Source organism: Phascolarctos cinereus, unplaced genomic scaffold, assembly GCF_003287225.1.
Source record: "Phascolarctos cinereus isolate Bilbo 61053 unplaced genomic scaffold, phaCin_HiC Scaffold_9;HRSCAF=440, whole genome shotgun sequence".
Lineage (NCBI taxonomy): Eukaryota > Metazoa > Chordata > Mammalia > Diprotodontia > Phascolarctidae > Phascolarctos > Phascolarctos cinereus.
This window is the reverse complement of record NW_027556402.1, coordinates 205,208,303-205,232,497: the sequence shown is the minus strand read 5'-3', so window position 1 is coordinate 205,232,497 and position 24,195 is coordinate 205,208,303. Positions and strand designations below refer to the sequence as shown.

Below are 24,195 nucleotides of genomic sequence, written 5' to 3'. Positions count from 1 at the left end.
CTAACCTTCACTCCCTCTCGTCTGTTCCAGGCACCAAATCGGCTGCCGAACACAGCAATGGTGCCTATGACGTTGGGCTGCCCTCCCAATCCCCATACATGAACATGTTCCCAGTACTTCATCTCGTTGAGGACCTGAAGCTGTCACTGGAGATGCTGGGGGATCCTCAGGAAAGAGAAGCCCTCCGGGGTCAGATCCCAGAGCCCACTGCAGCCTACATAAAAGAGTGGCTTCAGGGAAATCTGGTGAGTAGCTTCAAAACAACCATCCTGAGAGCCGCTCTGTCTGGTGGGCCAGGAAAATCTATCTTGGCAACCATATTAAAGAGAACAGGCAGGCCACTCAGCTGGAGAATTGCTAATTGCTTTGTGGGAAAAATTGGGGGAAAGTATGGGAGATTTATTGTAAAAAAAAAATGTAAAAAAATCATCTAAACTTGACATTCCTATTTAACCTGTGGTTTTGTGTTGTTTTATTTTTAATTTTCTAGTCTCCCTCTCTCCTTATCTAACCCCTGTCCCCGTGGACAATTTTCTTCTAAGCCTCTCCTAACTCTCACTTACCAGGCTTTAGGCTAGCATCCAGATCTTTTACACTTTTCTGTCCCTATCTGATCTGCCTATAGCAGTGGCTCTCCAACTTTTTACTCTTAAATTATTGAGGACCCCAGAGAGCTTTTGTTTATGTTGCATATATCAATGTTTACCATATTAGAAAAGAAAACTGGCAAAATTTTAAAGTATTTATTAATAGATTTAAAACTCAGTAGAAATAACATATTTTTATTAAACAATATATTTTTTAAATAGTGAGAAGAATCACATTTTACTCATTTTTGCAAATCTCTTTAATGTCTGGCTTAATAGAATGTAGTTGGATTCTTATCTGCTCTTCCACATTCAGTCTGTTGCAATATGCTATTTTGGTTGAAGTATGGGAAGGGAATCCAGCCTCACACAGATAATAAGTAGTTGGAAAAGGGAGGAGTATTTTATTAGGGAAATAGTGTCTTAGTATGATTATGAAAATAATTTTTACTTCACTGACCCCCTGAAAGGGATATGAGAACTGCTGGTACTCTTTATTACGAGGAATGGAGCAAACCTTGTCTTCAAGATAAAAGATGGACAGATGAATGGATGATTCACCTCTGGAACTGAGTTCTTTTATCAGACAGCATCCAATCAAATTCAGTTAGCATTTGATTCTAATCCAATTTCAATTTATTAATTTATAGACCCTTCCTATTAATCTAAAATGACTACTTTCTATTCTCAATCTTACCCTGTGCCTCTGACCCCCGTAATATGTCAACCCAGAATAGTATTATCTAGATCCAGCACCTCCCTTTTAAACATGGATATGACGTCCTAGTGCTAGGGAAAGAGCATTGGGTTTGGAGTCAGGAAATTTGGGTTCAAGTCTTGGCTCCAGTACGATTACTTTTTAACAGAGGCTGAAACTGAATCTTGGAAAGGTTTAATGACATACCCAAAGTAACAAAGATAGTAAATAGCAGAGTCAGAATTAGAATTCAGATCCTCTGAAGCCTAAACCATTATGAGGTTCCTTTCTGAACTCTAATCTCCCAGGGATCTCCCTGGTGGGAACAGAATTCATTCAGGTATTCCTGAATCCTGTTTGTCTATTCACATTGGGTCACACCTCCTTTTACTAGAAAGTGGGGGAAGAGAGCTTTCGTTAAAGCTGCCTTTCCAGTTCATTCTGAATGAAGAGATAGTTATTGCTAAACATTTTAAGGAGAACAATGAACCAATAGTTCTCCCTTAGAAAAGAGGTAATCATGTCAGCATTAAGTATTTATCCCAGGTAACCACTGTTACCTGGCACTGTTGCTCCTCTCCAAGGCCTCTAGGTGTGGCTAAATTTTACTCCAAACCCATTCAGTCTCCCTATTCTTAGTCAATATGTTCTCTCAGACTTGTCTCTGTAAAGAGACGTGATTTGAGAAAGAGAAGGATTTCAGGGGGTGGGGGTTTTTTTAATGGGTGAGAGGTCTTATTTCATCCAAAACATCTTTGCCTCAACATCATGCTGCCCAGTCCTCCCTTACTGAGTCCAAAAACCCAAGTGAATATTTTCCTATTCAGGACCATTGAGAGATCTTTAATTCTGTCAAAAAAAAAATGCAAATCTGTTTGCCAAATGGAAAAGAAAGAAGTTTTTTAGAAATGTGGGGGAAGAAAGGGCTGCTTTATGATTAATGAAATACGACTCTTGAGCCTGCCTGTGCCAACCAGGAAATACTTGTAAAGAAATGAAATGTTTTCTGAGGCAATCTTTCCTTCTATCCAGTGGAAGAAGATTTTAGGAGATCAGACACTGCCTTTTGCCAAGAAAAGATAGGGTTGTTTTATTTCTGAGAGCTGCCGCTCCAGAACCCCGGAATTCCAGGATGCCCCAAGCTCAGCCCAGCTGGCTCCTTTAAATGGAGCTGGTGTTATTCTGCCAGTCCATCTGCCCACCGGGGCAGTAAGTGAAGACAGTGCTGCCTGCCCGTCGTTTGATCTGATGCAGTAGGTGGTAGAGGCCACTGGAGGGGGCAGGGACAGAAGAGGATGCCGCTCGGGCTCCTCTGGCTCCCTGCTGCCTCCAACAAAGGCCAAGCACAGTCTGAGGATGTCATTCTTCCTTCCCACTGTTGCCTTCAGAAATTTTTGATTAAACATTGAAAAGAACCATTTCAGTCAGATTTGGGATTTTATGAGGAAGAATGGCATCAGAGTTTGCAAGTTCATTTTCATATTACAGATAGTGTAACCAAATAATAATAACTAGCATTTCAGTGGTGTTTCAGTGTTTGCAAGGCACTTTACATAATCTCCTTGAGCCCCAACCTGTGGCAGATATAGGGATAATGACAATAATAAATAATAGCTAACATTTATAGAGCACCCATTATGTTCCAGGCACCACGCTAAGCACTTTACAGTCGTTATCTCTTCTTGATCTTCCCAACAAGCCTGGCAGGTAGGTGCTGTTATTGTACTTACTGGCCATTTCCTTCCCCAGTTCATTTCACAGATGAGAAAACTGAGGCAAACAGAGTAAAGTGACTTGCCCAGGGTTACACAGCTAGTAATTAGAACTTGGGCTTTCCTCACTCCAGGCCCAGGACTCTAAGCACTTGGCCTTTCCCAGGGGGTAAAGTACCTGTTACAGCAGTGTTTGTAACTGCTAACAGTGTGTGAGCTCCTGCCACCATTTTAGAAACTCAGGCTCAGATAGATAATTTGCCCTTGGGCATGGAGCTGTGAGAAGGGGAGGTAGGATTTTAACCCCTCCTCAGTCGGAGGATCTGGGTTCAAACCTCATCTCTGATACCACCTAGAAAACTTTGACAAAGATCTAACTTCCCCGGGCCTCAGCTTCCTCATCTGTAAAATGAAGTAGTCAGACTGGGCAGCTTCTGAAGACCCTCCAATTGCAGATCTGTGAATCTGGGATGGGATGCCGGCTCTTCCTGATTCCAGCACAGGCCCTCTTCCTGATCACTAGGCCACACTTCCTCTCAACAAAAAGGAAAGGTCTCTGAATGGGAAGCTCAGGGCTGGCTAATCAGGAACATCTGGGCCCGGTAAAAGGTGCCAGTTTTGTTGGTGGGTTTAGAGCAAGGTTCTTAACTTGAGGTGTGGGAAGTTGTGGTATATCTAGATATGTGTGTCCACATATACATGTGTGACATGCATAGGTGTACCTATTTATATATATATATATAACAAGTGTTATTTGTTATGTATAACATAATATATTAATAGGAGCCACTAGGTGGCACAGTGGATGAGTGCTAATCTTGGAGTCAGGAAGATTCATCTTTGTGAGTTCAAATCTGGCCTCAGACACTTACTGTGTGACCCTGAGCAAGTCACTTAACCTATTTGTCTCAGTTTCTTCATCTATAAAATGAGCTGGAGAGGGAAATGGCAAACCACTCCAGTATCTTTCTCAAGAAAACCCCAAATGAGCTCACTAAAGATTAGACATGACTGAAAACAACTGAACAATACCAATTATAGTAATAATGTATTATATATTTAAATTTTATCTTCAGTTCCAAATTCCTTCTCCCACCCATTGAGAAGGCAAGAAATATGATGCCTAATTTTTTTAAATAAAATTTTAAATTTGTTTATTTGGATAACTATTTCAATAGAATTAGTTTCCTTTTTTACTCTCTCAGGGATAGGGAACCTTCGGCCTGGAGGCCACAAGTGCCCTACCCCTGTGTACTTTATGCATTAAGAAACATTATTCTGTGGGAGGGGTCTGGGCTGCCAAAGACACACATACAAGAAATAAAAATTCAGAGCTCCTGATTTTGAGGGGAAAATTAAAAAGCACTAGACAAGTCTGTGCTGAATGACATTTGAGGAATTTTCATCAGCTTCATTCCCCCTTGTTCTTTTTGCTATAAGGTTGAAAGTGTGTTAAACCAAGCAGGCTTTAGAGACATTTCCAGGGGGTGTACAACTCCCATAAAGGCAAGATTTATTAATTACAAATTTAGTGAATTTTGGGTTTTTCCCCCAAAGAAATTCCAGAAACTCATACCCAACTGGCTCAATCTTTTGGCCATCTTCCCTGGCTCATCTTTCTCTGGTCCCACCCAAACGTGGGCATTCTGTAAAGGTTCTGTCCTTACCCAATCTTTACCCATCTCTCAACGCTCTCTCACTTAAAAAATCTCGTTCTCTCCCTTAGATTCAATTATCACCTCTAGGCAGGTGATTGCCAGATCTCTATGTCCATCCCCCACCTCTCTCCAATGCTGTAGATTACTGATGCAGAAACCTGGCCCTATCATTCTCCTTCTCAAAAACCTTCAGTAGTTTCTGTAGCCTCTAGGATAACATACAGACTCTTCCACCTAGCATTTCATTTGAAGGCCCTCTGTGATCTGCCTTTAACTTATCTGACCATCATTACTTTCTTTCATGTATTCTACATTCCAATCAGACCACACAGCCTGCTTCCCTGTCTCTGCCCTCTCTCCACCTCATGCCTGAATTGCACTTCCTCCTCATCTCTGCTGTTGAAATCCTCTTCCTTCAAGGCCTAGCCCAAGCGCCATCTTCTCCAGGAAACGAGGTCTCCCTCCTTGAATGTCATCTAGCATTTTGAGTCTTTCCTTTTCCCTCAGTATATTCTTTCTTATTTCAAATGCATGACATAATGGATAAAGAGCTGGGTTCATATCCCGCCTATGATACATACTGGCTGTGTGACAGCGAGCACAGCATTTAACCTTAGTGCCCTAGGAAACTCACTAAGTTGCAGATAAGGCGCCAACCCTCATCAATAGAGGGTGTTCCCTCATCACTGTTCCCTGTGCCAGCAAGCTCACAGGTTTAATCCCTATCTTAATATTTATTTCCACCCATGTCATACTTTCCTTATTAGATTGTGAGCTCCTTGAGGGCAGAAAACATCCCCTTTTATCTTTGTATCCTCAGAAACTTCCACTTTGCACAGAGCGGGCTTTTAATAAAGGTTTGTGGAATTCAATGACATGGAGCATTCAGAAGGTGAGCTCCTCTATGACAAGGCCCTGGAGACTGTGTAAGGAGGAGTGCCTATACAGGACTGACAGTGTGGCCCTGGAAAAAGAAGAAAACCCTAACCATTTTCTCACATCTCTTTGTTGCTGTGAGCCCAGGGGAGGAAGGAGGGAGAGCCAGGGCCAAAGCCTGAGCAGTTTACAAGGACCGCCCTTCTGCCTGCCTTCTGAGAGGATCCCACTCGGTGTGATCTGCACATGGATGGGGGAGGCCTTTCACATCTGCCAAAGGCATGGTTTTCCAGCTGGGACATGCATGCAACAGCAGCCACAACATGATGCAGAAGATAAGAGAATCCAAGGTCAAGGGCAGCAGGGGCAACTCTGGAAGGAAGCCTTGCTCTCTGTCAGACTTGCTTATCATCCTCCTGCTGCTTGCTTTGCTAGCTGGCTTCTGAGTTCACTTGTGAAGCAAAATTGGTCATTCCAGGTTGTGAGTCTGTGGAACAAGCATTGTGATTCTCCATGTCTGGGGGCAGTGTGGCATAATGGATAGTGTCCTGGACTCTGAGTCAGGAAGAGGTATTGTCATATCCTGGCTCTGACACTTTGCTATCTGTTTGACACTGGGCATGTCGCAAAAACCTCTCTCAGCCTCAATGTCCTCATCTGTAAAATGGACATAATAATAGCACCTACCTCACAGGATCATTATGAGAATCAAATGAGAGAACCTCTGGAGAGTGCTTTGCAAACCTTACAATGCCATATAAGTGTTGGCTATTTTTATGGTTAATTTCTCTGATTTCTGTTGTTTTTGTTGTTGCTCAGTCATTCCACCATGTCTACCTCTTCGTGACCCCATGGACCATACCATGCTAGCCCCTTCCATCCTTCACTACCTGGCCAAGCTGGCCACCATCTGTCTTCAATCTTTCCCAGCATCAAGGTCTTTTCCAGTGAGTCCTATCTTCTCATTATGTGGTCAAAATATTTAAGCTTCAGTAGTTGACCTTCCAGTGAATAGCCTGAATTAATTTCATTAAGTATTGACTGGTTTGATCTCCTTGGGATCCCTGGATCTCCAAGGGACTTTCAAAAGTCTCTTCCAGGGCAGCTAGGTGGCGCAGTGGATAGAGCACTGGCCCTGAAGTCAGGAGGACCTGAGTTCAAATTTGGCCTCAGACCAAACACTTGACACTTATTAGCTGTGTGACCCTAGGCAAGTCACTTAACCCCAATTGCCTAAAAGTTTAAAAAAAAAAGTCTCTTCCAGCACCACAGTTTTTGTTTGTTTGTTTTTCTTTTTTGCTAGGCAATGGGGTTAAGTGACTTTCCCAGGGTCACACAGATAGTTAACTGTCAAGTATCAGGTGTCTGAGATCAAATCTGAACTCATGTCCTCCTGACTCCAGGGCCAGTGCTCTATATACTCTATACATAGCTGCCCCTTTTTTTCTTTTCTTTTTATTTTGTGTTTACCAGCACCACAATTTGAAAGCATTGATTCTGTGGCTCCCCAGCTTTCCTTATAGTCCCAATTCTCACAGCCATACATTGCTACTGGAAAAAAAACATGGCTTTGACTATGCAGACCTTTGTCTCTGATTTTTAGTATCCTGTCCAAATTTACCATAGCTTTCTTCCCAAGGAGCTAGCATCTTTTAATTCCACGGCTACACTCACTGTCTGCAGTGACCTTTGAGCCCAAGAATATAAAATCTGACCCTGCTTCCATTTCCTCTCCCTCTATTTGCCAGGAAGTGATGGGACCAGTTGCTAAGATCTCGGTTTTTTTGATGTTATGCTTTAAGCCAGCTTTTATACTTTCCTCGTTCATCCTCAACAAGAGACTTCTTAATTCTTTTTTCTATAGTTATTTTATCTACAAAATGAAGATAATACATTTCATAGTTATGAGGCCAGAATGAGTTAATGTATGTAAAATGCTTTGCAGACTTTAAAGTGCTGTATCAATGTGAGTGATTATTATCGTTATTATTTTCTCTGAGGGAGTACATCAGCAGGACTTCTAGATGAAATGGGCAGTCATGATGATGGAAGGTATCTTTCCCTCTTACTCCCTACTCCAGTCTCCCCACCAAATTCATTCAAGTTTCCCCTAGAAATAAGAGAGCCTGCAGATCCCTCTAGACTGAGCCTGGGGTGAAATTGATGCCACAGTCACACACGGATGTTTGGCCATTCATAACTAGCTCACTGTTAGAAGGGGTCAAAGCTCAAGGCTGATAGTTGAGTTCAAAACCCAGGTAGGTGATAGGTCAGAAGAAGAACATGTGACCCACAAGAATTTCCTCCGTCAACAATTCTGGATGATAAGATGCTGACTCAGGGCAAAAGCAGCTGCCAGTGTCCAGACCTGGTACTTCTGGAAGCAGGAAGAATGACAAGAGCTCAACCTTGTTTTATATTTAACCATTCCCAGAAAGTGCCGGGATCCCACCACTCAGCAAGGTAGGTTTCTCACTTTCTATGTTAAGAGAGTCCCTCCCAGACTGACTCTTTTTGTGAAGGCAAACTAGGCCATCTTTTACCTCAATTCTTACCTAGCCTTTAACTAGTGAATGGGTGTTGCCTCAGACAGACCTGGGAAACCTGGGAAAACCAGACAAACCTTGGAAAGACCTTAGCTTAAAAAGGCCAAGGCCTCCCACTGCATCTGGGGCCATTCCCCAGTCATCTTGATCTATAGCTTGCCACTGGGCCCAGATGAAGGACAAACAACAAGTTAGAGATAAGAGCCCACCTGGGGACATGGAGTGAGCTTAAAATAAACCCCTGTTTTGAAGAGTCATTCACACATCCTGAGAAAGGGGAATTGTTCAGTAATTCCATGGGAACCCAGCTTCACATATTCACCAGGAAGCTGTACCTACTGGGTCCTGTCACAGGATATGCAAAAAGCATTGATTATTCCCTGTTTGGAAGTTGGGTGGCAAAATCCAGGGAACACTCCTCTCTTGGGTCAGAATTATGAGCATATGAGTTCTTTTTTCCAAATTACATCCAGAAATAAAGGGGGAAAATGCTTGCCGGCCAATGGATTTTCCATGTCTATGCTAGAATAGCTGTCTTTGGATTAGACCTGTTTCTGGGTCACCTTTTCTCTACCCCATTCCCTCTCTACCTCAGGAGGAGAGGAGTTGCCAGATCACCAGCCCGGTGCAAAGCACTTCACATTCCGAATTGCCACCCCTTCCACCTCCAAACACACACTGTTCTGACCCAGAGAAAGGTACCTCTAGTTTGTTTCTATAGTTTTAGGGCACCTGCAACCAATGATTTTGTATAGGGCTTATAGATGATGAACTTTTTTTTTTCCCCAAAGGTATTTGTGGGTTTCCCCTGTTCAGGACTGGGGAGGTAAATATTAAACATGCAGGTTTTCTGTTTGACTTAGATAACAACCCTCCATTTCTGTATAGTACTTAATCCCTTGCAAAGCATTTTCTTAGCCTATTCTCTAATTTGGTTATAGGGTCATAGATTTAAAACCTGAAGGGGCCTCAGAGTCATCAAGATTGACCCTCTCATTTTACAGATGAGGAAACTGAGGCCCAGAAAGATTAAATGACTTGCCCGAAGTCACATAGCTAGTAAATGTTTGGGGCATGATTTGAAACTAGGTCTTTCTGACTCCACATTCAGGACCCCTGTTTAGGAGCAGTTTAGATGAACTAGGCTAATGGGTCAGTTAGTCTGTATATAATAAGAGTTTCTGCTCTTGTCCTAGTCTAGAATCTGGAAGTATATTGCTAGTTAATCAGCTAAGCTGAGGAATCATTCCTTAAATATCAGCCTGGTCCTGATGGCTCTAAGTGCAGCCATACCACACACAGCAGCCTTAAGCAGTTCCCCAAAAACTGCAGGAGGAAGGTAAATCCCTAAACAGCAATATAAATGAGAGTCAAGTTCCTCGATGCTCAAAATTCAAACTATAAAAAGTGTGAAGTGGACCTACAGACCAGGGAGTGTATTACCTTTATAACAGTAATTCAGACCACATCTCCTCAAAACTTTCCCCAACCCGAGAACAGTTAAGTACTGCTGGACAACTGGAGTTTTGTCTCTGAGTGTAAAACGTAAAGGGTAATAAGGTGGGGATTGGGAGGTGGCGGATTAGCAGGGGGATTGAGAGAGGTTTCCTGTAAAAGGTGATCCCTAAGTGAATCTTGAAGGAATGGCTAGATTCTTAGAGGTTTGGGGCACAGGAATCATTCCCTCCAAGTCTAGGGGAAAAGAAGGTGGAGTCACGAAGCCTCATCACGTCCCCACACCTTCTAGCTCTCCCTGTCTCCGCCCCCTCAGCCCCTCTCTCTCCCAAGCTCCACAGCGGTCCGCCTCCAGGAATAGGGGCAGAGGGCAGGGTGGACGAAGAGAGGACCCCAACTGGTCTAACAGCCGTTCAGGGATTGGGCCAAATCACCGGTCTCCACCAATCAAACAGTCTTGCGGATGATTTGCTTTGGTTGCCTAGCTACCATTTTCTGATTGGTTATAGAACCCACTCAGAGACACTACAGCTAAGACTTTGGGTGACTTAACAGGTTTTGTTACTGTGTTGCTTTTTAAGTTGATAAATTTTAATTTGTCCAACAATAAATAATTGTGGTGTCCTAATGAATAGTGAATAAGCATTCCTAATAGCAATTCTTCCTAATAAATAAGCATTATACTTTCCCTTTTAAAAAAGTTAAGGGGCAGTTACATAACGCAGTGGATAGAGCAGCGGCCCTGAAGTCAAGAGGACCTGAGTTCAAATGCGGCCTCAGACCAAACAGTTAACACTTACTAGCTGTGTGACCCTGGGCAAGTCACTTAACCCCAATTGGCCTACAAATTAAAAAAAAAACAAACATTTTTTTAAAATAAAAAAAGTTAAGTGAAACTATTTGATAATAGTGATTGCTAATTTCACTAGTAATTAGTTTTGTATCAACAGAAAGGAAATTATGTTTCAGGATCACTCATCTGAAACCATTATTTGCCCGAATTCTGTTGTCTTGTAGTGTCCCCTCCCTCTGCAGTGTGTGTCACTCAGGATGACTTCATACGGGTCTTCCCATTCAATCTCATAATTCTTCATAGCCATCAGTCAATGAGCATTTATTAGGCACCTGCCATAGCAAAGACGCTGTGCTTGGTTCTGCATATACAAAGAAAAGGTAAGACAGTCTCTAACCCCAAGGCTTATATTCTTTTAAAGGAAAACATGCTGACATATAAACATATGTAAAAATACATGCGATATGAACACAAGATAATTTTGGCAGAGAAATCATTATAGCTCAGAGGAGTAGAGGGGGAAGGGTTTACCCGAGAATTGAGGGAAACTTGTGCTGACAGTAATCTAGTCCATAACATTCATAGACTACATTTTGTATTGACATCCCCTGACTGATGGTTACATAATTTGCTTCCAACTCCTTGCTACTAAATAGAAATGGGGATGTAAGATATTTGAATACATTCAGAACCTTTCTGTCATTGACCTTAGGTTATAAACCTAGTAGTGATTGCTGGCTAAAAAAGTAGGAACCATTTAATGGCTTTTCTCAAACAATCCCACTTCTTTTTTTAGCATGAACTTAGTGTGGAAACTCCCAGTGTAGAAATTCCCTCCACTGATTTTCAGTTGTCCATACTGGCACCCATAACAGCTGGACCACTTCATAGACACACACACAGACACACACACACACACATACACATTCTCCAGGCATGTGTCTGCCTTCCCATGTAGAGCACTATTTCCATTTTTCTCCCTTTTGCCAGTTGGATGAATGTGAGGGAAACCTCAGTGCTGTTTAATTTGCACCTCCCATATTATTAGTGATGAATAATTGTTTCTCACTACAGTGTCTTTGGTTTTGTTTTTTTTTTGTTTGTTTGTTTTTTGCCTTTTGGTGAGGCAGTCGGGGTTAAGTGACTTGCCCAGGGTCACACAGCTAGTAAGTGTCAAGTGTCTGAGACTGGATTTGAACTCAGGTTCTCCTGACTCCAAGGCTAGAGCTCTGTCCACTGTGCCATGTAACTACCCCCACTAGTGTTTTGAAGAGACTTTGAAGCAACTTGGTGTGGGGATATGATTTCATAAGCTTTTGTGTGACCAGGAATACCTGGACCAGTTAAATTAATTTAGGATGTAGTAAAATTCTCTTGCAATGGTCATGTGGCTGGCCAATGACTTAGCCAGCCAGCAGGTGACTGACTTATTTCACAAGGTATGGGAGGAGGGATTCCTCTGACATTGAAGTGTCTTTTTTGATGGTTTAGGTTAGCTTTGTGTACGCAGGTAGATTGTTTAAGATGGTCAAAAAACATTTATTAAGGGCCTAAGTACACGACCACAAGGAGACAAAAGAGAAAGGGAAAGGCTGTCTCTGCCCTTTTGGAACTCACTTTCTAAACTAGAAGACAATACACAAAAAGAAATAAAGAGTGCTTGGGGCTGGGGGGAGGGGAGGGATAATGTTCATAAACTAGAAGCCAAGCCAGGAGAAGGTGGAAAATGAGTTCAGCTGGAAAGTTCTGAGCCCTGTATCCAGGAAGGCTTTGGAAGGAGTTGATTGCTCAGCCCTCGGGGAGAGACAGCTTAGGGTGCATCGGATTGGGAGGATTGAGGAAAATTTTTAAAAGCAGTTGCTAAATAGTGAATATGTTTCTGGTGGCTCCTTGAAGTTAGCAGGAACTTAAGGGTCATTTGCTCCTTCATGGCTGATCAAAATATGTTAAGAATTCACGCAGTAACTTGCATCCCTCTTTCTTCTCTCCCCTTCTCCCCTCCCCCGAACAAGTAGAAATGGCTTTGTCTCAGGCTGGCTCTTTCCTTTTGAAGCCAGCTTGTCAGGAGGCCAAGTACCTGAGGGTACTCACTGTTATCAGATCATACACTGAAGCTTCTTTATAATAAAGTTGGTTGAGATGGGATTTTACCTGAAATGTAAGAACCACCTTCCTTTATTAGGTTCTTTCCAAGGGCACCTTAAAAGTAGTTCTCTCTTTTTGCATCTGAGACCCTGATGGGCCTAATTGTAAGTAATTGGTTTGTTAGTATGTAAACACAATTGGGGGGGGGGGGCTGCTGTGCTCCCAACTGTCAAATTCTGTAATTTTATGATCCATAGAAATAAGCTTCATGCCTAAGAACCAATTGCTATCTTTTAGCTCAGTGTCTCCCACATAGTTTTTCAATCATGTCCGACTCTCTGTGACCCCATTTAGAGTTTTCTTGGCACAGATACTGGAGTGGTTTGCCATATCCTTCTCTAGCTCATTTGACAAATGAGGAAACTGAGGCAGAGTTAATTGACTTGCCCAGGGTCACACAGCTAGTAAGTGTCTGGGGTCAGATTCAAATTCAGGTCTTCCTGATCCAGCACGCTAATCCACTGTGCCACCTAGCTGCCTGTTTTTAAAGCCTTAACCTTTGATCAGTTGCCAAGGATGTTTTAAAGAGGATTCTGCCACAGGTAGGCTCAAGGTCCCTTCCAACTCCGTAATTCTGCGAAATGTTTTTATGTCTGTGACACCTCAGCACAATGAGTGTTTGATAGGTTCTAAGTAGAGATAAGAATTTTAATTCCTACTAAGCATGTTTAAGTGTTCATGCATTCTGTTTGCTACACAGCTAGTCCTGGTCATGCCCTGCCAAATTTATACAGGTTTCTGTCCTTTGTGACTGACAAATGCCCCTCATCTCCTTCTAGGCAAGATGAGATTAATGGGTGGAGAGAGAAAACCCCAGGGCCCGTTTCCACTTTTCTCCCTATACTCCCTAGTTGCCTAGTAATTTCATCTTGTATTTTGGATATCCAGAATTCCCCACTGGAGCACCTCACCTAGCCTGCCCTTCGGTTCACAAAAGTGAAAACAACTTTCCCAGGTCAGACCACCGCAGGTTACCCTGCTGCCCCACCCCCCTACTCAAAAACTCCTGTCTCCCTATTACCTCCAGGAATAAATATAAAATCCTCTGGCATTAACAACCTTTACAGCCTGGCCCCTTCCTGCGTTTCTAATCTCCTTACACTTCACTCCATTTATTCTGTGATCCAGTAACACTGGCTTCTCTGCTTTTCCTCTAACAAAACCCTCCATCTCCTGACTCTCCTGGTTGTTCCTCATGCCTGAAATGTTCTTCCTCCTCACGGCCACCTCCACAAGTCTCAGCTAAAATGCCACCATTTAAAAAAAAATTTTTTTAAATAAAATAAAACAAAAGGTCCCTTTTTGCAAGAAATCCCTTCCATGACTCCATTTTGCCTCTCTGATTATCTCCAATTTTTACCTTATCTATATTTTGTTTGCCCCATTAGAATGTGAACTCCCTAAGGTTCAGGTTTTGTTTTGCCTTTCTTTGTACCAGGGTTTAGCACAATGCACGGTCCATACTAAATGCTTCATAAATGCTGCTGAATAATTGACGGAGAGTCTTCACCGGTTCATCCTAGAAAGGGCAGGCAAGAAAAGCAAATTGCACATAATATAAATTGCCATTTCATGTGCAATCCCCTTTTTCTGTTTTATTGTGTATGTGGAAATGCTCATTTGAGTTGATGTCTGTGAAGTTCATAAGTTTTTTTAAATGCAAGAGAAAGGAATTTGTGGCCCCCAGCCTTCTCTCTTGAGAAGAAAAGCAAGAGCTTTCTTGAGACTCCTGGATCCACAGAGGGACCTAGGCACTGAGCATCTCCTTTCTTCTCCAGTTATTCCAAATGCCTCGTATACAGTAGGCATTTAATAAATGCTTGTTGCATTGAAGTGAATGGATTTTAATCCCTACATTGTTGTTGTTGCTCAATAGTTTATAGTCACATCCAATTCTTCATGACCCTATTTAGGGTTTTCTTGACAAAGATAGTGGAGTGGTTTGTCATTTCCTTCTCCAGCTCATTTCACAGATGAGGAAACTGAGACAAACAGGGTGAAGTGACTTGCTTAGGGTCACAAGCTAGTGTCTGAGGCCAGATTAGAACTGGGGAAGACGAGTCTTCCTGACCCCAGGCCTGGCACTCTGTGTGCTGTGATGACACCTAGCTGCCCCCATTGCATTCCCTTAGTACTGCCTAAAAGGTGTTTGGACTCTGCTCTGTGGAGGATGACAAACACTCAGAAGTACTTTGTGTTTTTGTTTTGGGTTAGGCATTGAGGTTAAGTGACTTGCCTATGGTCACACAGCTAGTAAGTGTCAAATGTCTGAGGCCGGATTTGAACTCTGGTCCTCCTGATTCCAGGGCCTGTGCTCTATCCACTGCGCCCCTTCAGAAGTACTTTGAAGAGCAGTTAGAGGGACTGATTTGGGCTTCGGGAAGGGTTGCTGATGATGATGCCTTTTTCCTCCTGCCTATGAACTAGAGATGGTGTAGCTCAGATAGAATTTGTTCCTCCTTTGGTGCTCGGCACACCCTGGGGCATGGATTGGGGGACATAAGTCTTCCTCCCAGTTGTCTCCTAGATCAGCTTCAATTTGTTATTGCTCTTCCAAAATGCTGTTCCTGACCTAGACGTGTTAATTTAAACGTGACCTGACCAGGACAGCATATACCAGAACTGGCACCTCCCTCATCCTGAATACTTTGCTTCACCTGTCACAGCCTAGAATATCACTAGCCTTTCCATCATGTCGCATCAGATTCTATTAAAACCCATGATCACGTGCAGGTGATCTTGGAACCGTCAAGACTTTGCCAACAGAGTTCAACTGGTGGCAAGCTTCACCCAGCTGGAAAGGCTTTAAGTATGAGCCCAGTGATGACTGCATGTCTATTGCTCAAGAACTAATTTAAATTTGGAGATACTCATCATGAACTTGGCCACAGTATGATTTTTTTTTTAAGTCCACAGTGGTAGCTTACAAAGACTTTCAGGTAAGGCATAGAAGGGCTGCCAAGTGAGTTGCTGGAGGGAGAATTGGTGTTGCAGAGACCTACATTGATGAAATTATGCATCGTTGAAATATTGAAGAAATGTTAGGCTGGTACTGTATCCAAGATCTTTTGGAGCAAGGTCTCCCCATTGGAGACCTTGCTCAAGTTGACTTGAGTAGATGTCAACTTATAGTCATAAAAAATGCAAATCAGAGATGCTGTTAGGATTTTCTTCCCTTCTGAATGAAACTGCAGACTCTATCTTTCTATTTTCATATGCATACATGGGTGCCCACTGGCTGCCACCACCCCCACCCCCCCACATACAATGTCTTACTCTTATAAAAGACAATGTTCATCCCAAATCTTAGGCTTCATGTTGAAAGACTGTTAATGAGTGGGAAAAGCTGTTGGAAGAGAGATCTCAAATGTGATGGGCATGTGAGAATGCGGGAAGTTTGCTGGAACTCTTAGAAGAGGAGACACCCTGAAAATTGCACCAGAACTTGAATGAAGTTAGATTTTTGTCAGTGTCGTAAAGGGAACAAGGGGAGACCACGCATGGAATCCCTCTGCTTCTTGAGAATGGGGACTTTTATCCCCCTCTAGCCTTCTCCCATCAGTCAGGAGCTATTGCTCCATTCAGTTCAACAAAAGTTTGTTAAGTACTTAGGCTATGTGTTGGGGCCCTGCTAGGTTCTAGTGATGCAATAACAAAACTTTTTAAAAGCCACAGTCTTTGCCCTGGAGAAGCTTACTTTCTGTTGCAAGGATACAAGTCCACACATAAGTAAATATGCAAAATAGATGCAAAATAATTTCTAGAGTTGAGAAAGCAGTAACTATGGGTCGTCAGGAAAAAAGGGAAGTGGGGAGCTTGGTGGGGTAGCACCTGAGTTGTGTTTTAAAGGGATCTCTGTAATCTAGGAGGTGGAGCTGAGGACAAAGCATTTGGGAGAATCCAAGGCTTTTCACAGAAACTGCTTTTCAAGCCTATCCAGATACCTATTGGAAACCTGTTCTTTGTGCTCTCATGTTAAAATGGTTCATTTTTAAAGGGGAGTTGTTCAGGAGGGAGGGAGCTAAGCATCCCCAAAGCCTGGAGAGAGAGCAAAGCAGATTCCAGCAGGCCACTTCCTTCCCCTTAAAAAGCCTTGTCTGCTCCGGAGTCTCAGGAGACATCTGAACAGAATTTGGGGGCATGTGTCCTTTTACAACCAGGGAAGAGTTTCTGTGATAATTTCCACTTCAAAGCTGGTGCTGCTCTTGTAAAAGATAGACTTCATCTAATGTTTATGTTCTCAGCCTCAAAGTAACCAAGGGCCCCTGTTCTTTTTTTTTTGGGGGGGGGGGAGCAGGGGGCAAGACTGTGTGTGAGAATCAGTAAGTAACGAAAGAGTACCACTTATTTTTAGCCTTATCCTCAGCCCTAAATAAACTGTGAGGGGCGGAGAATGGGAAAGTCTGCTGGCAACCACTGAGTCAAACAGAGACAGGAAATCGAGGGTCTTTGGGTAATGAGTTCCAGCCATTCCAGCAACAGAAAGCCAGGGAAGGCATTTCTGCAAGATCGTTTTCTCTGTGTGCTTAGGTTTTCTCTTTTGTTTTACCTCTAAAAAGAAAGTGCCTGGAAATCTTTTAAAAATTATAGTCCAAGTCTTCTTGGTCAGAGAGCTGACATCGGGGAATACCACGGCAAGGGGGACTCCTAAAAGTTGAGTAGAGTGGGGGTGGGGTGGCAGTGGGGATGCTCCAGTGGCCCTGAGTATATGTATATAGGGAGCAGTTTAGGAAAAGGCTGCTGGCCAGCCAGAGACCAGGGACCTGGGAAAATGCGAAAGCAGCTTCGCATTCCTGAGGCAGGGGGCAGGGGAATAGCAGTCCTTAAAGGAGAAAACTTGGTCTCCGGTCCAAGAAAAAGTGCCTTTTAGACCCAAGGAATAAAACTGCTGACATGGATGCAAAGCATGGATGGTGAGATTGATATTTACAAGCATTTGCCATGGCTGAAGAGGGTAAGTGACTTATTGCTATCTTTCATGTCTCTTTAAAGATGGGTTAAGGGAGGTACTTTAGAAAGTTGCAACTGTGTGTGGGAAGAGCATATTTAGAACCTCAAACCTCTGCCATTGCCAAGTTCTTCATAAGAATCTAATTATAGGCATACCTCAAGGGGCGGGGGGTTGGGGAGGAAGCATCAGCTGGCTTTGTCTTTAACATGGACCTCAGAGCCATGGGCTATGAGCAAGCGTCAAGGCAAGAAAAAACTCTTTTCTCCTTTTGCCAATGTGCCATCTAAACAGTTGGTGGTTCTTAAAATTGTGAGTGCCTGAGGTGTCTCCAGTCTTCAGACTTGGAAAGAAAAAAACGACAACTTGCTTCGGTGGGGTGCTAAATGCAGAAGAATCTGTGACTTTTCCTTATCCTTTGTGTTTGAATGTGGAGTGGGAATCACAGCTCTGAGTAAGCCCATTAGCTTTTGAATTTCCTAAGGAAAAACTTGCTGTAAGTGTGCCCTAAACACTTGGGGAGCATGTGGTTTTGGGGTAATCAGTTGTGGGTTTTGTCAAGTAGCCCTTTGTGTTAATGAATAAAAGGACTTGATTTGGCTAAGGAATGTCTTGGTCTGGTACACGAGGCTGGCTCTTTCTACGATTGCAGATTCAGTTCAGTTCAACCAATATGATATGCCCACTATGTGCTTTAGCACTGTGCTGGGGGGGGGGGCGGTACAAAGAAACAGGGAGAGGTTTAAATCTGCAGTATCAAATCTGCATTTTTTATTCCTTTAGTGATTTCAGATCAAATGTTCAGTGGTACAGAAAACAAAAATAAGAAAACCTAACCTTATAAATTTAGAACAGAAAGAAAAAAGACTTCCTTCATCACTATAAATGGCAAATGGAATAACATGGAAATGTTAATGAGAGCTGGTGAAGAGGTCAAATCTGGCATTTTATGGGGCTGCTTGTGTCCTGGGAACATCTTCCTGAGTTAGATACATTGAGAAAGCCCACACACCCTCCCTGCCTTCCACTTCCTCCCCTCTGTGACCCTGAGGAACTTGACACAGTAACTTTGTTCATACGCAGACACAATGCTAGTGACCAACTGTGTCTGGGTACAGTTATGATACCTTGTACAGAGTCAGGTGGTTTGTCTACACAGAGAGGGGCAGGGTTGCCTTTAAAGTCAGAGGACCTGAGACTGAGTCCCTAAATACTATCCCTGCCTTCCTGGCTCCTGGCTCTACCCGAGATCATGAGAACCATATTTTCCAAACCTAAGAGTCAGGACACATAAGCTGACAAAGGGCTTTGCTGCACCTTATTAAAAGTACATTTTGTTTTCTCCAAACTGGGTCTGGACTGTTCTGGCCACCTTAGCTGTATTTGCCTGCCATCACAGCCCCTGGCATCTCTTAGACTGGAGATTGACTTTCAAAGTCTTTGGTCAATATTTACCTCTGCTCAATTTCTTTGGCTGGAAGACTAAACTTGGGGAAGGATTGGAGGAGACCTGGAGATCGGGGAAGTCATTTGCAATGAAGGGGGAAAAAAAATACAGCGAGTATTTGCTAGAAATTGGGTAGAAAGCGGAGTCTCTCTGGGGGGAGAAGAACAGGAAATGGCTATGTGTAATCTTATACTGGCCAAGACTTAACCTGAGCCTCCGCTGTTTGAGTGGAGAGAGGAGGATGCCTTTATAATTCTCATTATGCCATGGGCCAGGGAGCCAAGAGTTGGGGGGATGGAATCCCGGATCACCAGGGAAGGATCTCCACTCCCCCTGGGGAGGAGGGAGGTGTTCTTATCTCCATGTAGGTGACTACTTGGCAATTAAGCTTAAGGCATCCTTTTGTGATGTTTTGTCTGGGGACTCTGAGCGCAAATTGACACCCCTGTTGGAAGCATGGATTTGTCAGCTGAGGCCCCTCATTTGTAAGGAAACCCCAGCTACTGAGCCACTGCACTCGTGGGCTTCTGAGAGAGTGGATTCCTAGTCTTAGTCTGAAGCTCTTTTTTGCAATCCAGGTAATATTCATAGGCTACGAATAGAGCTAGTGAGGACCTTAGAGAAAGGGAAATAGTGTGCAAAGAGCATTGGCTTTCAAGTCAGAGAACCTGGGTTCAAATCCTACCTCTACCTGTGTGACCACTGGTAATCTCCTTAACTTCCCTGGGCCTCAATTTCCTCATTTGCAAAATGAAGGGAGACTTCCAGTTCTAGCTCTCTGATCCTTATGCTGTTGTCCATTTGAGAGAGAGAGAGAGAGAGAGAGTGAGTACTGGGACCCAGAGAGGGAAAGATTTGTCCGAGGCTGTGTAGCAGGGTAGTTGAAGAACATCTTTTAAAATGAAACACAAAATATAGATCTTACCAAATGCACGCATGGTCAAAATGCTATTTTTTAAAAATCGTTCTCTTGCCCTAAATCATCCCTCTGAGCTGCATCCAAGCTGTTTACAGACTTGCTCCTCTCTTTCTGCTTTTGTTCACAATATTCCTCCCTCCTCTCGTCCTCCCCCCAACTTAGCTTACAATACTCTCTCCGCTGTTAAAATCCTGTGTTTACTGCTTTCTCCCTCCGCTCTCTCCCTTTCCAGGAAGCTTTCCTTAACTACCTTAACCCGCAGCAAACCCTTGGTCCAATGACTTCATAGCACATGCAGTTTTCAGCAGATCTTTGGCACTCCTTGTAGACTGCCTGGCATTGGAGTTATTTTTTTAATATGTCCATCCAGGAGGTGCAGGGTTTTCCAATGGATAGAACACTGGCTTTGGAAGCAGGGAACCTGGTTTGAACCCTAATTCTGCCTGGAAATATCTGTGTGACCTTGGACTAGTAAGTCACTTAACTTTCCTGATTCCTGATAGTTTCCTTATCTCTAGAACAAAATGGTTGCACTCTTAGGTCCTTTCTTCTCTGTATCTAAGATTCTGTGATTTTTTTTTGAGGAAGTTGGGGTTAAGTGACTTGCCCAGGGTCACACAGCTAGTAAGTGTCAAGTGTCTGAAGCCGGGTTTGAACTCAGGTCCTCCTGACTCCAGGGCTGGTGCTCTATCCACTGTGCCACCTAGCTACCCCCAAGATCCTATGATCTTAAAAGCAGGGGCAGTGAGATTACAAGGTGGATAGAGTGCCCAGCCTAGAGTCAGGAGGGCCTGGGGTCAAATCCAAACAATTACTAGCTATTGACAATGGTAAGTCACTTAACTGCCATCTGCCTCAGTTTCCTCAACTACAAGATGGGGATAATAATAACAGCCATCTCCAAGTGTTGGGTGGACAAAATAACATTTGTAAAGTGCTTAGCATGGTGCCTGACATATAGTAGGTGCTTAATAAATGCATATTTCCTTCCTTATAGCCTCTGTGAGAACAAAGATATATCTCATCCTTGATCCACACCCAGCCCACCCTGGGCACTGCGCATGACAGAAATCTGTTTATTGAGTAAAAGTATAATTCTTCCACATTAACGTAGTTGAGGGGAAAGGACTTCCTATAAAAATATGAGCCTGAATGTGTTCGGTGCTGATATTTTTTTGGCTCCTTCACATACCTCCTGAAGACATCCAGTTGTCAGAGCCCCTAGGCAGCCACATGCACAAAGCCTTTTTGATCAGTCTTTATGGAAATTTCATAGCCCAGGATGTCAGAACAACAAGTCTTTAGCACCAGCTGAGATGCTGAGGGAGGGCTGTGTGCAGAGATTTCAACTCTTGTCATTTGTAATCTGACTCCCAGGCTGACCATAAACACAGGCAACTGCAAGCTGTCCCCTCCCCCCTTCCCGCTGGCCTCTTCAGAAAGAGCTGAGACAACAGTAGACAGAAGTTGATTCCATTCCTCCGTCTGCTCAGCACCTTTGCCAAACAGAAAGCTCTTGGATAAACCATTCCAGCACCAAAGATAGATTATCCTACTGTTTTCTTATTAAAGCAGCATTTTAATCCATTACACGGTCACTGAAGAATTTGAGGCCTTGTTGTGCTATTCGAGGCTACATGGTACATCAGCCTTTCCACTTGCTTAGAGTTGAAATTAGAGTCTGAAGCCTGGGAGTACAGGAATACCCATGGAATTTCTGGGGGAGTGGCCTCAGATGACCCCACCTTCATTCCACCTAGTTAATTTTCTAGAGACACCTGGGGATCAGTATCCTTGTGTTCTTCTTACGAGGTCAGGGTTCTGGTTGGCCCCCAGTCACCATGTAAACTGAAGCATTTAACCCAAAGATGACATCACCAAAGCTTCTAGACCAGGGGCAGAGTGATGAGGGACCTGAGAAGATCACTTACCAGCCTTAGATCACCCTGGGGTAATCACAGAATCTCAGAATTGGAGAATTAAGAGCCTCCGTGTCCTACCCACACAGGAGAGGAATCCCTACTATGACGTAGCCAACAAATAATCATCTAGACTCTGCTGAAAGATAATGATCATGATAGCATTTAAGTAGAAGCTTGAGGTTTGCAAAACCTTTTAGATGTCTTACCTTGTTTGACTCTTATAACAACCCTGCTAGGTAGGTACCATTATTATCCCCACTTCAAAAATAAGGAAGCTGAGGCTGCTGCCACTGTTGTTTGTGCATCTTGCTTGAATAGGACCAGTGCCGCCATGATGTTGGGGTCAAGGTACAGTGTGTTCAGCTGTGGCTGATCAGTCCAGTACAAGCTTGGAATGCTCTGCCACTGGTGGGGCACAGATAGCCCCTTTGACCATTCGGTTTGGAGATCTCTTTGGATTTGAGCATCTCGCATTTCCATTGTGCTGCTGTGATTCTGCTTTGCCCACAGGGCATGGCACCTTCTTTGTTGTGAGCACATAGAAATTGAGTAATTTGCCCAGGGTCACCCAAGGATCTGAGGCAGAATTCAGACTCAAGCCTTCCTGACCCCCAAGTGTGGTGCTCTATCCACTGTGCCACCCAGCTATCAAGAAGGGACGTGCCCAGCCCCTCCCAAGACTTTCCTTCCACTTTTACATAGCTCTAATTGTTAGGTTTTTTCTGACATCAAACCTAAATGTGCCTCTTTGCAACTTCTACCTACTACTCCTGGTTCATTGCTGATGCAATGTCTCAGGGTGATGAGTTTGCTGGTGAAGAGGTTTCCTGGGAGCACAATCATGGGGGAATCCAGTCCAAGAAATGTAGCTGGTGGGAAAATGAACAAATAGAATCCATCCTCTACATGACAGCTCTGTCAATATTTGAAGGCAGCCATCATGTGCCCCCCAGAGTAGTCTCTTGCCCAATTTCTTCCAATGACCCTCATATGGCAGGAGTCCAAGGCCCTCCGTTGTCCGAAACTGTAAACTGTTCAGCTTACTGATATCTTTTTTTAAACCATGGTACTCAGAAAAGAATGTAAAGGAGTCATAAGACCAAAAAGTTTGAGAACCACTGGTAAAGAGGATTCTTCAACAGGTGCAGGTCAGATAGCATTTAAGGTCCCTTCTGATTCAGAGAGTCTATGAACATTTGGAAGGAAGGATCGATGGATAGATGGACCTACCATGTGCCTGGCACTGTAAGTATTTTACAAATGTCTCATTTGATCTGCACAACTACTCTGAGAGTTTGGTGCTATTATGCCCACCCCCTGCCCCCCAGTTTAGGAAAGCAGATGCAGACTTTCAGCGTCTTGCTCAGGGTCACACAGCTAGTAACAGTTCTCCATAATGGAATGTTCAACAGTGGTAGGACTTGTAGAATGTTCTGATTTGACCTCAAAGCTCTTCCCTCCTTCATAATTTATGTCTTCTCTGTGGCAGAGAGTATGAATGACACTTGCGCGTGTATTTTTTTTTTTGGTTCCTGTATTTGTTAATTGCAATGTTAGGAAAAAGTTACCAAGTTCAGAATTTGCCCATCCCTCTTGACTGCCGTATTTCAATTGTGCCCCTAGAACTTCCGCCCTTCCATAGGCAGGGATGGGTAATTCCTCAGCAGCTGAACTGTCTAATAAACTCATTACTAAGAACAGTAATTCAAGTTTCCTTTTTCAGGTTATGGAAATAATGTGGTCTGAAATTACTCTAGTTCAAATCAGTTAAAAGGCAGAACAAGGATATTTACTGATTTAAAGTCTAAATTCATTTCAGTTCTTCCTCCCCCCCTTTTTTTTCTCTATTACATATGAACAAAAAGTTTTAACATTGGCTTTTTTTTTTAAATTTCGAGTTACAAATTCCCTTCCTCCCTTGAGAAGGCAAGCAATTTGATATAGATTATACATGTGCAGTCATGCAAAACATGGTTTTCTCACATTAAAAAAAAAAAGGTACCCACTATGTCCAAATTTGTTACGGAGGACAGATAGGTCATGTGGGGCTATTGTGAACCGAACACTGCCTTAGAAGACTGGAAATCAGGGTTTATGTCTAGGCTCTGCTGTTAAATCACTTTGGGATTCTATGTCAATCACTTTCCTACTGGGATCAGGATTTATTAGCCAAGTGACCTTAGGGGTCATTTAGTTTCTCAAGGTTCTAGTTTTCCTTGTCTGTAAATTGTAAGACTAATAATAATGTTATCCATTATTATGAGGCCATTCTGTGGTGCAGTGGAGAGAATGTAGGACTTAGAATCAGGTAGATCTGAGTTCAAATACTGATTCAGATACATACTATCTGTATGGCCTTGAGCAGGTCATTTAATCTCTATGTGCCTCTATTTTCTAGTCTGCAAAATGGGCATCATAATAGTACCTCCCTTTCAGGATTGTTGTGAGGATCAAATGAGTTAACATATGTAAAATGTTTGCCGATCATAA

General features: G+C 43.2%; 1 protein-coding gene across 23 annotated transcripts in view; it reads left to right on the top strand.

Moving 5' to 3' along the window:
* PPFIBP2 (PPFIB scaffold protein 2) overlaps positions 1-24,195 on the top strand; it is a 216,838-nt gene that overhangs the window by 100,069 nt on the left and 92,574 nt on the right. For 18 of the 23 annotated variants that reach the window (XM_078148356.1, XM_078148357.1, XM_078148359.1 and 15 more), the window contains one exon: positions 31-245. In XM_078148356.1, coding sequence (XP_078004482.1) covers positions 31-245 — 215 coding nt within the window. Of the gene's footprint in view, positions 1-30; positions 246-7,894; positions 7,994-17,163; positions 17,424-24,195 lie in introns of those variants that run through there. The other 5 variants (XM_078148366.1, XM_078148364.1, XM_078148363.1 and 2 more) reach the window with 4 other exon arrangements.